The 14,633-nt window shown below is 48.0% G+C and overlaps 1 protein-coding gene across 9 annotated transcripts in view; it reads right to left on the bottom strand.

The window, feature by feature from the left end:
* Window positions 1-14,633, bottom strand: part of ctbp2a (C-terminal binding protein 2a) — a 49,585-nt gene that overhangs the window by 4,474 nt on the left and 30,478 nt on the right. For 8 of the 9 annotated variants that reach the window (XM_078104679.1, XM_078104678.1, XM_078104675.1 and 5 more), the window contains 4 exons: window positions 5,066-5,220; window positions 2,216-2,360; window positions 1,314-1,520; window positions 590-804 (listed from right to left, as the gene is read on the bottom strand). In XM_078104679.1, coding sequence (XP_077960805.1) covers window positions 590-804; window positions 1,314-1,520; window positions 2,216-2,360; window positions 5,066-5,220 — 722 coding nt within the window. Of the gene's footprint in view, window positions 1-589; window positions 805-1,313; window positions 1,521-2,215; window positions 2,361-5,065; window positions 5,221-11,978; window positions 12,905-14,633 lie in introns of those variants that run through there. The other variant, XM_078104677.1, reaches the window with a different exon arrangement.

The following is a 14,633-nucleotide window of genomic DNA, read 5'->3' as shown; positions in this document are numbered from 1 at the left end:
TGTTTACATTTTTACCGAAACAAACACGTAAGAATTCCCCCCAAAAAAAGAGAAGTAAAGGCCCAAGAACACACACACACACACACACTTCGGCATGTTTGGGTCACATTGCCCTGAGCGCGACAAAACTGAGAGAAAGAACAAACTGATTACAGGGAATCTTCCCACCAACGGCGCCGCGCCACCACCCACCCCTAATATATGCACCCATTAGAGGTTCTTCAAACGCCTCCGCGTCGTTGCATGTGCTGGTTTTTTTGGTTTTAATCTTTTCTCTTTCCACTCATTACAAGCTTGTTAAAACAGCCCATAATTGGAAGTTGCAAACAAAGCAGCGCCGGCAGGACGGGAACGGCGGTGGCCGAGTCACATGACATCCCGATGAGTTAAATCTCCGGGAGTCCATTGAAGACAATGTGCAAATTGCTTCAGCAGGATAACGAGCAGGAACTTATCCGCTAATCAAGCTTCATCAGTTTTGGGATAAGTTGGAAGCTTTCGGTCTCACATCTCAATTAATGCGAGAAAGCAACAGCAAGTTCGCGTGTCTTTCATCACTCAAGGGTTGAGATGTACAATCACACTTTGCCTGTTTGATGGTGAAGTCGTTGATGAGGTGGTGGTTGTGTTCGTTCAGGTTGCAGTGCAGGGAGACGCAGTCGCTCTGGTAGAGCAGGTCCTGCAGCGTGTAGACCCGCTGGACGCCCAGCGAGCGCTCCAAGCCGTCCTGGAGGTAGGGGTCGTAGAAGATCACGTTGAAGCCGAACGCCTTGGCCCGCATGGCCACCGCCTGGCCCGAGCGACCTGACGCAAGCACGGAGGGTTCAGTTCGTCGCATGACATCGTCACGTATCATCACATTCCAATTTGAATGTTGATTTGTTTTTTATAACCAAATACAGAAGAAAATCTTATTTTTTTTTACATTTAAGTTTAATGCTAGTTAGCAAATGTTAGACATGATTTCAGGATTGTCACTGGGGGCTTTTTGGCATTATGATGTTAACAATAAGCTCAAAGCATCACCGGGCTCGTGTCCAGCTTGGCAGAGCCGACAGCAGGTTTGTAGATTAGTCAATAATGAAAATAGTGTTTTGGGCGAGTTCCCGAAAATAATTAAGTAAAGCGAGTTAATCAAATTTATAACCTGGAAACACGGTAAAAATGTAACGAATGGATAATTAGCAACCGACTGATACAAAGTACCGAAGCACTGAAGGAAGCTCCATTAGAAACCATTTCATTTAAAAAGTGTAAAGTCGCAGCCAATTGAAGGAATCGACCCATTGCCTAAAAGGAGAGGAGGAGCTCACCGAACCCGATGAGGCCGAGCGTCTCTCCTCGGATCCTGGCCGCCCCCGACGCCACCTCCCGGATCTGCTCCACGCTCTGGACCCGCGTGCCCTCCCGGAGAGCCTGGTACAGCCAGGTGTTTCGCCGGTACAGGTTGAGGATGTGACAAAGCGTCGAGTCCGCCGTCTCTTCTACAGCTGCCGAGGGGATGTTACACACCGCGATGCCTGCGGGAAGGTCAGAGGGCGGAGAAAAGTGAAGAAACTGGAGGACACACAGCCTGTTACTAGCAAAGTAATCGCTTCCCCGATTTAAAAAGGTATGATAACTGGTTGGAATTACTGTAGCTGTAGTTGATTAGTTACAAAATAATTAGGAGGAAAATCTTGTGCTTTATGACCCTGCAAAAAAATAAAAATGCACTGCGTATAAACCAGAACTGTGAAGGATAAGAAGATAATTAAAACTGCTAATTATGCCGATGAAAAGTGCACTTCTCCAAAAATGTATGTCAGCAAACTAAGATACATTACCACAAACGACAATAATTAGGATATCACACTAAATCCGGCTCTCACAGCAAACATATGCCAAAGGGGCCAAATGGGAATATTAGGTCGGGTTTCATATCAGTGGGAGCATCTGCTCTGCATATGCAATCAGCATTACATATTCTGTTAACACTATGTAATAACTCCTGCTCCATGTGTTATTTATGTTGAGTCAATAAAGCGAGCAGAGTTTGGTTTGGCCCCCATCCAAACGTGCACCACCTTTACCCACAATGCATTATTTCTGTCTCCATAAGGGCAGATAAAACCTAACTAAAAACGAGGGATAATCGATGACTGCCGGCTCCTGAACAACATCCCCTTTCACATCTCATCTTCCTCCCTCTCGCATCGCCCCCCCCGGGTCTCACCAAGCTCGCCCGCAGCCTTGATGTCAATGTTGTCGTAGCCGCTGCCGATGCGGATGACGATGCGCAGCGCCTTGAACTTCTCCAAGTCCTCTCTGGTGAGGGTGATGGTGTGGTACATCATGGCCCCTACCGCCTCGTTCAGCACCTGAGGGACATCACAGAGGAGGAGGCATCAGCATCACCGTCACCCTCGTCCATCATCATCATCATCATCGGCATTCCCTCAATAATCATCGGAGGCACGCGGGAGGGATTAAAACTGCATTCACTCGTCTCCCCCTCCCGCGTCACGTGTGAGGAACTTGAATAAGAGCCGTCGCCAGCCCCCGTTGGTCCGCAGGTTCATGTCCGCTTTCCTTCATCTAAATGCAAATTGATTGTTTATGAGCGCCTGTCTGTGTGTTTGCAACGACTTCCTCGCCATTTGTCACACTCTCACATTCAAACCGACCGCGGACGGGACCATGAAGTAGACGGAGAGCTGCGCAGAGACCCGGAGAGCTGATTCACAACCCGCTTGCTCGCTTCCCTCCCCCCCCCCCCCCCCCTCTAAACCCAGCCAGATTAGCAAGGCCATGAATTTCCATGCAACGTTTCTCATTGGAGCGAGCCGCGGCCAGAGCTGGACGCTTAATTCAAGGTCAAAGCTCTCCTCGTGCACCCCCCCATCCATCCAGCCAGCGGCTGAAAATCACCGCCGACTGCTGAGCGAAAGGAAACGAGCTGAGAGGCGGGTTCACCCGGCGTGGAAAAAGTGAGAAAGCGGGTTCTTCTGTTATGCTAATTAAATGGAATAACTCCTCCGCGCTTTGCGCTGCCGTGTGAAACGTTACATGTGACGCTGCTCGTGCGAGGCCACAGCCTCCAGCGAGGGATCGGGAACGACGACGCCGAGCGCTCGGAGCTCTGGGGAAAGGCGGCAAGCGATTCTCTGGCCGTGTAATGGGACATTTATGAAGCCTCAAGGAAATACTTACGGAGATTCATCTGTGACATGAGTGTAGAAAGACAAATATAGGACCGTGGGCTTTAGTGTCTGTCACTATGCTACGATAACTCAAGCTCTAAAAGCTTATTGTCCAAAATATCAAACCATTTCATAATGCTAACTAATAGAATATCAAAGTTGGTGAATTTTATTAAAACATAACTAGTATCTTTTGTTTCATTACTTTCCGGCGGTTAACTATCAGATCAAAAAAGCCAGTATGACAAAGTGATGTTTTGCTCCATTTCTCTCAGCGCGTCCCGATTGGTGAAGTATTTTCTGCATGAGTGAGATATACATCATCCTCCTCTGTGGCTGACATTTGCAGTGCACTTAGGACCCCGATCGTTGATACGGCAATGTCAAAACCGCGTGAAAAACACATTTTATATCCCCCCGCCCCCCGAGGACGTCACTGTATCGGTATCCATTAGACCACGAGTGCCTTTTGGCTCTGCAGGTCCCCGCCGGCCGGCACTTCAAACAGAGAACCGACTTCTGAGTGACCGATTCCTTAATCGCTGCATCTGCAGGAAGACAGCCGCGTGCAAGTATGTTGACTCGCGCCTGTGTGAACAGTACTCCCCTAACTGAAACTTCCAGTGAGGCTTTTGGCAAGTGTGTGCGTGTGTGTGTGTGTGTGTGTGTGCGTGTGTGTGTCTGTGTGCGTGCGTAGCGTGCCCCATCTGTACCCTCTGCTGTGCCGTTATAGTTGCGGGAACAAAGCCAACATCTCTTCTCCCAGATGGGTCCTGGTATGTGTAATGCATTCACTACCAGAGCGCTTACTGGACAGAGATAGCTTGTGTGTGTGTGTGTGTGTGTGTGTGTGTGTGTGTGTGTGTGTGTGTGTGTGTGTGTGTGTGTGTGTGTGTGAGTGAAATTAAAGGGAGAAAGAAAAGGATATAAGTTTAAAAAAAAAAATAGATTCTTGCATTTCTTCCAACCTCTGTGAATTGAATGGGACGTAAAGTGGAAGCCTGCTAACCTCTGCGTGAAGAGACAGACCCAGCTTGGATTGTGAAATTGCTTCAGAGCGGCTCCAGCAATATGCAGTAAAATAAGACAAATGTTTCACCCACTCGGCCTCAGAACAATTATACTGCATTTCTATTAGCAGCCTCCTCCTCCTCCTTATTTAACAAAGCAGCACTTCAGCACCAAGTGGGATTAGTCATGATGAAACCATTATAGCTGAACTGGGAGAGTGGAACAAGCCAGTGGGCCGAATTATTATTAAAACATTACAGAGGAGGAAACGCGGAAGAAGATTCTTCTGCGCTCAACTGAAGACAAATTATTCAAGAATCACACTTATTATGTCCATATAACGATGTGTGTGTGTGTGTGTGTGTGTGTGTGTGTGTGTGTGTGTGTGTGTGTGAGCCTTCAACCTGCTCTCACACTATTTCCAAAGATGCTAATAGGTGAGAACTTGTTTTATGTTTTAATTCTGTGTCACATAGACAATTAATTGATTAGAATAAATATGTGTGTATTTAATTCCATGCCTTTGCTTGATGTTATCTCTTTCAGAAAGTGACATGTTTTTGAAAGCTGCTATCGAACATGTGACCACATTTCCATTGGGAGGCTAAAACCTTTCAAAATAAGAACACAAGTTTATAACTGTAGGAGTCTCAGGAAACAAACGGTTTAAACGTATTTTCCCGACACATCATTCTGTTAATTCTCCGCTCTACTTATTTCAGTGACATAGAGGAACGTTTCCACTCTTGACTCATTGTCTACACCTTCCAGATTGTTTGAAGCACGAAAAAAAAAAATCAAACAACTATTCAAAGCGAGAAAGGCTGCTAGAATTGGCTTAGAAATAAAAAGCCCAAGATGATAATGTCTACCTTTTCATGGATCTCCTGTGTGGACTGGGCGTCACAGAAGGCCACGGTGGCCAGATCCTTGAGGATGGGCATCTCCACAGTGCAGTCGCGCCCGTCCAACAGCGCCACCAGGGGGCGTGGGTGCATAGGGCCATTCATAATCTGGGGCCGAATACCTGCAGACAGCCAGAGAGAAAGAGAGGGAGTTAAATATTAATGTCTGCCTCATACACTCAAGTAAGCCGCAAGAGAACCGGTAAAATGCATTACATGCAAACCCGCCGCAGGAAGTGTTTACACAGGCCGCGACGTGTGTGTATTTGCCTGTATGATGTAATAAATCACGTACACACACAACTACACGCACGCCGTACACGTGTAGTTCTCTACTTTAAATCACCGTCATTGTGTCCCTTACCTTGCAACACTGGTCGATATATAAACGCACACACACACATTCACAATGCCGGTGATCTGATAACCCCCCCCCCCTCTCGCTGTTAGCCACACTGTTACCAGGCAACAGGTCCTTTCACCCCATGAGGTCATCACCTCCATTGTCCTATCAGCGTTGAGAAGCAGGCGGGCCGGTGTGTGCGTCTCTGCACCTTGTGAACAGTTCACACCTTATGACACACTCACTTACAAACACTAGAAGAAGAAGAAGAAATCTCGAGGTATTCCATAATTCATCTCAAAGTCTTGCTCGTCTCCGGGCGCGTCCTCTCGGGGGCGAGCGAGCGGGCTCGCCATCGCTGCCCTTGCACTGCCGTCAGGTCGTGCTACGATCGTGGGCAAACGGGGGGGAGAACAGCTGTTTCTCCCCGTAAAAATCAACGAAAGGTTTTCCTTTGTAATGTTGTAATATTAAGGATGAAGAGCGACGGCGCGGACCTGAATTCCACTAAAAAAAAAAAAGGGAGGAAAGAGAAAAGAAAATGGGGGGGGGCCGACACACCACCACTCTCTGGCTCCCTGCTGCCTGTTGTCATGGTGATTAGAGGATTTGGGCAGGATTATGAAATATTTTATTTAGTGACATCTGCGCTGCTAGTGCGGGCAGCCGGGCCGCTCGCTCGCTGTCTGTCGCTTCCTTTCGGGAGGCGTGGACGGCGCTTGGTGACCACGCGCGCTTTAGACGCATCAGATGCGAATGATGCAATGAGAGAACGCACGTTTTGAGTTCACCGGCCTTCAGTTCTGCACCGGCAGGCTTGTTTAGCGTTTGGCACGGCCAGGCGAAGATGCTGCAGCGATGACTTCTGTGAGTTATAGAGGGACGAAACTGCTATTTGGTGGAATTGGTCCACAGTTTGAAGGCCCCAAAAAAACTATTTTCACTCTCACTTTGTTACTATGAAGTCAAAGTCAGATCAGTTTAGGATATTTAACAAGACATTTCTGTATTTGTGTGTTTTTCTGCCAGCTCGGTTTGAAAAATGCAAGGACCAGTTTGCAAAAGAAACTTCAAACACTGTCATTTCAATTTGACGGCAGCTGTTGAGTGGACGGTTTATGTGCCTTAAGCTTTTGGTTTGTGGATGTGCCATTAAAGAGGCTTTTTTTTCTTAGTTTTTTCCCATCAAGTATTGTTTTCCTTTGATAAAAAAAATCCCCTAAGAAAAATGCTTGAGTATCAACAAAAAGGGGCAGAACACAGAAATCGATTTGAATTTGAGTTTTATAACGTTTTATAACAGAAAGCCTGCAGACTCGATGTGTTTAGTTTAGAAGATGTGGGCAGTTAGGATGTAAGATCTATTTAATAAGCTAATGGATTTCATTATGGGACACGGAGAATAGTAAAACAAATAGAGTATCGATTTTTGTTTTTTGGTGCTTCAGCCTGAAAACATCATCTTGGTCTGTTTTTATATTTATTTTTTTAAACCTGTTTGCGGCAAATTCCAAATGTGCAGTTGGATCAGTGACATTTATTTATTGTGATCTCAGAATGTTTTATTAGTTAATAGTGACCTTCTCCAGTAATCTGTTTTATTACTGCTGCACTTTTTGTGTGGATCTTTTTCATCGAGGCATTTACAACGGCTGTGTGTGAAATGCTGTAAAAAAATGAAACACAAACGTTTCATTTCATTTTTTTATATTGTTTAGCACCGATAATAAAAACTGTGCATCATATAAAAGTCTAAAAAGCATAAAAGTTAATAATAATGGTGAGAAACCAAAGGAATAAACAAAAAGGTTAAAACAAACAATGTGGGAGAAGTGATCTTAATCCTTCTCTTCCTAGTAAACGCTGAAAGCATCATTCTCACAGTGTGTGTGTGTGTGTGTGTGTCTGGGGGGGCTGTCGGTCGGCTTGCCAAATACACCTGCGCCTCCTCCTCCTCCTCCTCCTCCTCCTCCTCCTCCTCCTCGCCGTACTCGCTCAGAGTTCATTATCGCAGCGGAGAAAACACTTCATCATCCGACAGCCACACACACACACCGCAAAAAGCTACCGCTCCTCAAACAGGGCCGCGTGTGTGTGTGACCCAAACAAACACACACGCTCTGAGATCAAAAAGACACACACACACACACACACTAACGGACATAAACAAGAAGCCGCTGGTGCAAAAAGCAGCGTCACTTTGCAGGAAGTGGGTCAAACTGCTGTCGATTGATTATTCCCTCGTGGTCACAATGCATTTAGCACGTGATCAATGAAGGCTGTTTAACGCCAGCGTCAATGACTCCGTCACCTGGCCGGCGATTTGGAGGACCTCAGCCATGCAAAAACATATTGTTTTCATACATAATGATCAGAATATCACAGTTTATTCCCAGTGAGAGAGGGGAAGGCGCTGCTGACCGAGGCTGCTCTCCATTGGCCTCTTACCCTGCTGTCAGAAATACAAGTTATTTTAAATGTATTTTTTTATTCCCGCCAGTCCGGGGAGAGCAGGAGGCATCAGAATTTTGAATTTCCTAATGTCTCGTTGGTCGTTTGCTGGCTGTGCCGCCGCTCAGAGAGGTTTCTGGAAGAACTATTTCAAACCCTTTCATGCTACACGTCTAAACCTCGCGTTTATTCAAAGGACACTCTTACTCAGATGAAAAGAATCGGTCTTGTGAAATGTGTAGAATATAATCTGCCATCCTGAGAACATTTGTTATATTTTACTCATACGGATCCACGTGGAATTATGGCAAAAGTACACAAAATCTTTGTTTAAAGATGTGAATGATTTATATTTTAAAAGGATTAGGGAATGAATTTGTAGTAAACCACATTATCTTATGGGAACATCACACTGCCTTACTGTGTGTCTTTGGTTTCAGGCCTCTGTGAACTAATATTGATTAGCAAGGACAATAATGATATTACAATGAGAGGTTTACTGAAATAACAGTCATCTGCTAAATGTAAGCAGTGAACACACTTACGTCTCTTCATTTCACAAAGAGAATCAGACACCATTTTAAATGTCCTATTTTGCAGAAAAGAGAACAACAGAACTCGCTCTATAGATGTGAGGCCATAATAAGAAAACGAATCATGACGCTCCACAGCGTTCATCTCAGATGGCCCCTTATGGAGGAGCCCTAAAAGAGGGGAACACCATCGAGTCTCATCCCGATAACCACTGCAGGGCGAACGCCAACCGCCGCAACCAATCACACAGCAGAGAGTCTCACCCCTCCAAGAAGACTGACCATGAAACAAACCTGACCGCCTGAGCTTTATTTACTCCACCCATCTCTCCCCCACCCCCACCCCCACCCTGGCAGCTTGCCCCCCCGCCCAGCAGCTCGAGCCAGAAGCTGGACTTCAGGAAACCAAAGCCAAAGCCAGAACTCTCCTCACCCCAACGCAGAGCCCAGCGCTCCGCACCGCCAGACCGAACTCCCCGGCTCATTCTGCAGCGGGGGCCAGAATGCACCGCAGAGCAGTTTTTCCGAGTGCCCATTAGCCGCGGACTGACGCGAGCGGCAGAAACAACACGACCCAAGATGGCTTGCATCAGGCGGCGGGGCATCTCGGCTGGTAGTCATTTGGATAAAAATGCAAATTGCTTGTGTCCATTTCCTGTTATTCCACCCAAAGTGTTTTTTTTATCAACAGCCAGAATCGTCTCTGAGCCAGAAAGTAATAAAAAAAAACAACAACAACAAAGCCAACAGCTTGACAAAGTGAATCTACACAGTGTGACGGGGGGGGGGGGGGGGGGGGAGGGGGGCGTCAAGCTTGAATGGACTAAGGCTGATATCATCATTAAGTCGGCGATACTAGCAAACTGGATGCTTCTCCAGGAAGTATGAGGACTTTTGGCAGAGCTGTCAATAGCGTTCCTCCGACCACAAATGGATTACAGATGTTCCAAACCAAAAAGCCTTTTTGGATTCTGACAACAGAAATAGAAGCTTTCGTTTTAAACGAAGAAAAGAAAAAAAAAAAAGGGCAGAACTTATAGAAGTATTCCCCTCCTCGGGGAAAAACGATCCGGTGTTTAATTCGCTTCGTTTGGAAAAGCAGCTCAGGAGGAGGTTTCAGAGAGAAGGAATCGTTTCCTAAGTAGGGCGCGAAACAATCAATGAAAGGAAAATACAGCCCGGCTCAAACCTGCGTTTCTGCTATTGGCTTTGGAAATGTTTAAATTGGTATTTAAGAACGCCACACTGCATCCCCTGTTTTCAGACCGTGGATCTACCCGACAAGGCGCTCGTACCTCTGTTAAAACCCCTCAGAGACCGTTCAGTGTCGTCGCCTCACAGAGGAGCGACGCGCTTTACATCTAATGTCTTTTTCAACTGACAGCCAAAGCAGCTCATCCCCTCTTGCCTCCACCTCCTCCTAGCTGTGTGCTGAAAGGTGATGAAACGCCCCCCCGAGTGACTCTAAACGGGTGTGACACGGCGCTGCCGGCGCCCGCGTCGACGGAACAATAAAACTGCAAAAAAAACAAAAGGAAGTGAGGAAGATTTTCCACGGCGCGATGATGTCAGGGCCACAGCGGCGGTCGCCGAGTTTACGGAGGAGCTCTCAAAGAAAACTACTCCGCGGTTGACGCGCAGCCAAAAAAACGGGCTCAACGGGCTTAAGACCAACAGCTGGTTCTGGTTACCTAGCAACTCCCAAGCTGGGGGCCTCAGTGATGGGATAGTCCCAGAGTGAGAGGAGGAGGAAGAGGAGGAGGAGGAGGGGGGCCCGGCCGATGACCCAGCGGGCTTTCTTTGTGGCAAGTGCGGCAGCAGGGACAGAAAAAGCTTGATCTCATCGTATCTGGCAAAAGTGCCGCGGGGGGAGGGAGGGGGGGGGCGGCCCCCAACCTGGCAACCCGAACGGAGGAGCGGCAGGTTTGCACGGTCGCGTCACTTGGTGGTGATTTTGCAACGGAGATATCAGGAACACAAACATGCTCCCTGTGGTACTACGCACACACACACACACACACACACACACACACACACACACACACACACACACACACACACACACGAAGAGAGAGTTTGGCTGCACTCAGCTTCACACTCACCCACTGATGATAACCATTAATGATCGGCGACCATCCAGGATGTCACAGATTTTGTTAACTAAAATATCCGGGGGGGCATTCACGGCTCTCGGTGCCAATGCTCCCTTCTCCTGTTGTGTATGTGCAGCTGCAGGCTACTCACGTACACACAACAGCATTGTTAAACTCCACAACGCCGCTCACACACACACACACACACACACACACATCAACAACCGCCCGTGACCTCGGGTGTGTCGGCGTTCTCTCGTGTGTTTACGATCCCTTGGAATCCGTAGAAAAAGAAGGGAGGTGTAAACGTTTTGGGTTGTTTTTGGCAGACTTGCCTGCCGCCGCCTCCCCCCCCCCCCTCTCACTCCCCCCACCGGACACTATGGGCACCCGGCTTCAATGCCGCCACGCCGGCGTGTTTCTTGTTCCACTGCGCGGACACACAAAGACCTTGTTTGTCCTCCCCTCGGCCTGCACCCCCCCCCTCCGCCGCTCCAAACTTATCACCAACCAAAGGGCCAGCCCGAGGAGGGGGGCCGAGGGGAGGGAGGGATGAGATAAAGGGCTGAGAGATAAAGAGCCGGGGCGAAATCACAAGTGCGCCAGAGAATGGAGGAATAAAAAGGGGAGCGCATGCACGGGCGCAGACGAGAGGCGATGGAGGAGAGCATCCGTCCGTCAGCGCGTCTTCTCTTAGACGTTGTCCGCTGGGCTTCCTGAGACAAACGCAGCGTATAATACGAGTCATGAAGTATGAAACACATCCATCACATGTCACTTGTAACATTGATTATTATTATTATTTCACGCTATCTATTTTTTGCAATTGTTGAAAAAAAATTGACTTACAACAGACTTACTACAATTAAGTCGCATATACTCAAAATTGCATTTCTTTTGCATGGACACGACTAATTTTTTTCCATTTGACATTAAAGCACAAAGATGAGCTCCACTCGTTTTGTACAAGGAGGCCCGGCTGCTGCACGTCTGTACCCACAGTACACGCCTGAGCACACACGCTATGACGGACGCAGTCACACGGGACCTCATCGAGCCACTCGTGTGCCTATCCTCCCGTGACCTCTGACCCCTCACATGACAGTACATCTGATCTCACCTCCTCTGGCTGCCTCCCAGAGTTCTGAGGTTTTAAAACGAGGAAACACTCACACGCTCACATTGGTGCTGGCCGTCGTGCATGTGCACACGTGTGTGCACGCGCAAGCACACGCAGTTTTTATGAAACACTTTGTTGCAAAAACATAATCGGGTCATTTGCATTTCAAGCCAAATCCAACTTCATCTTCCCCCTCCTTCGCCATTATACACACACACACATGCACACGCACACACAGACACACACAGCCTTTTTTATTACCCTTGATCAGTAGCATGTACACACACACACACACACACACATACAATATGCACAATACAATTTTAAACATGCTCCTTGCCTGGGAAATGCTGTCTCCACATGCTTCAAATCAGGAGCTGCACATGGCAGAGGAAATGTGGTAGAGAGGGACAAAATAAAAATAAAAAAGAGAAGAAGTGGGGTCGGGTGGTGGGAGGGGTGAGAGGGGGGGGGGGTCCCGGTGTTATCCTCTCCTCTCTATCTCCTCCTCCTCCAGCCTCCCTCCTTCCCTCTCCCTCTCTCTCCGTCCGTCCGTCTGCTCTCCCACTGCTCGCTTCCAAATCCGTCCTCCTTCGTCACCTCACCCCCAGAAGCTCCATTTCTCAGACGACTGGTACTCTCGAGCAGGGTGGGGGGGGGGTGGAGCAGGAGTGGGGGGAGAAAAATGGAAGGTGGCACAAGAGGGCAGTGGGTAAGAGGGAAGGGGGGGGGGGGGGGGGGGGGGACGGACGCACAAGAGAGAGCCGCGATAGTCGCCCCACCGTGCGGTTGAAAGCGGCGTCAACTCCTTTAATCTTAAGAGGAGGCGGGGGGGGAGAAAAAAAAATAGGATCTCCTCTCGTCTTCAGCCGGCGATCGGCACTTGTGAGCGTCCTCCTCTTTCCGCCTCTTCAGCCCGATCACTCATCTTTTCTCCTCATCTCCTTCTTCTTCTCCTGCTCCGTCTCCCTCTTCTCCCCCTTCACGGCAGCTTTGGGCTATTCATTCACACGTCAGGCTCACTCCGGCAGCCTTTTGTTGCGAGCCACAGAGGGAGAGGGAGAGCGAGAGAGAGAGAGGGGAAGGGGTGGGGGATAAAAAATGGCAAAAGACGAGAAGAAAAAAAAAAGGAAAAACGACAGAGAGAACAAGCCGGTGCCGCGGCGCCCGTGCAGGAGAAGAAGAAAAGAGGGAGTTAAATAGAAAGAAGCCGATGGGGGGGAGAAAAACAATCCTTGAAGAGCACCAGTCACGGGGGAGAGGTGCAGCGCTGCTGGCACACGTTTGACTCCCTCGTTCATTCCCTCTCTCCGACCTTCCCCTTTTGCTCAACATATTTTCCTTCTTTCTCTTCCTTCCTTCCCCCCCCCTCCCTCCCTCCCTCCTTCCCTCCCTCCTTCCCTCGCTGCCTGCCTTTCTGTTTTATTATTTGTGATCCGGCCTTCACTGCCCTTTAAGAGTGCCAGCCCCCCCCCCCCCCCCCCCCACCCGCCCTTCTCAGTCTCACTCTTCAAATCCTCCTTCACCATCTCAGTCTGCGATCTCTAACTAAGAGTTTCAGGCCGCGACGAGCCGCTGAGTGCAGCATTTCCAGGCTGCGACACCGGCGTCCGCGTCGGTACTTCTGTCACGATGTCACACACACACACACACACACACACACACACACACCTGCTGCTCGCAGACGTGAAAATGTTCCTACTCGTGAGCTGGTGGTGACGCTCGGACCCGGAGTCTAATTGACCCCGAGGTAGGGTGTCTCTGATGGACACCTTGACAAGGGATCTGGATAATGAGGGTTAATAAGGGCTTCCAGGTCGCCACGTGCACAACACTGCCTTTGTGCTCGCCGCCGCTTTGATTATGCAAGCTTTTTGTTCAACTTCTTGTAACGCATCATAGTAAACAAAAGGTCTTTGAGATTCGGACTGTTAGAGGAAAGAGAAAAAGTTTGAACCCGTCACCTCTACGTTTTACAGCATGATGGACATAATTCACAATTTTCTGATTTTTATAGAGGAAACAATTCATTCAAATCAATTCATTAAGAAAATAATGGGCAGATTGTGAGGTTACACCTTTACGGTGCATAACTATGTTCTTTTTATACCTTTCTTTCTTATGTTATTTTTCCATTGAAAATGCTTCCTTGCCAATGCATTCTTACACTTAAAAAAAATAAATCTATTATGCAAAAACCGTTCTAAGAATTATTTTTTTTAGTAGCAGACTTTTTTTTTGATTTACTGACGACATGAATGTGTTCTTCTCCCTTTTTTTTTTTACAGTGAGAAAAGTGACCAAAATCTACATTGTGCTATTCTGCTGTATTTGTGTGTACGCCGTGTTTTGTTTAAAGAGCTTTCTTTAGAACGTGTAATCGGAGATCACAAAACCCCCCCCAAAAAAAAGCAAGGGAGAAGAGGTCTACGCGTATAATGGAGCCACCAAAAGTCCCCATCCCATCTGCCTGCTCTGATCCACACGATGTGCTGCTGCCAAGTGATTGAAACGCGGGCGAGGGGAGAAAGAGAGCGATGGCACAGCCGCAGGTGGACAACAGATGTTGAGATTTTTCTTTTTTTTTCTCAATGAGTCGATCGCAGCACATAAATTCATGTTCTACCGTTCGTACCCCCGTCTGTGCATCGCTCCACCTCTCCAACACCATCACTCTCCTCCACCTTTCTCTTTCCCTGTGAGCTGAGCCAACTGGCCTGATTAGAGAGAGACAGAGATGTAAAAGAGGATGTGTGTGTGTGTGTGTGCGTGTGTGTGTGTGTGTGTGTTGAGATGATGAAGGCGTTGCTTATTACACCTTTTATGCATGCGGCACATATTACTGTGAACAGCAATCCATAAAAAACAAAAACAGTGAACAAAATCATTTAAGTTTAGCTTCCTCAGAACAGTGTGTCATGGCCAAACATCATGGCTGCACACACACACACACACACACACACACAAGTCCTCTGGAGAAACGAAAAACACTGTG

The sequence above is a fragment of the Gasterosteus aculeatus genome, chromosome 6 (genome assembly GCF_964276395.1).
Source record: "Gasterosteus aculeatus chromosome 6, fGasAcu3.hap1.1, whole genome shotgun sequence".
Taxonomy (NCBI): Eukaryota; Metazoa; Chordata; class Actinopteri; order Perciformes; family Gasterosteidae; genus Gasterosteus; species Gasterosteus aculeatus.
This window is presented reverse-complemented; position numbering and strand designations above follow the sequence as displayed.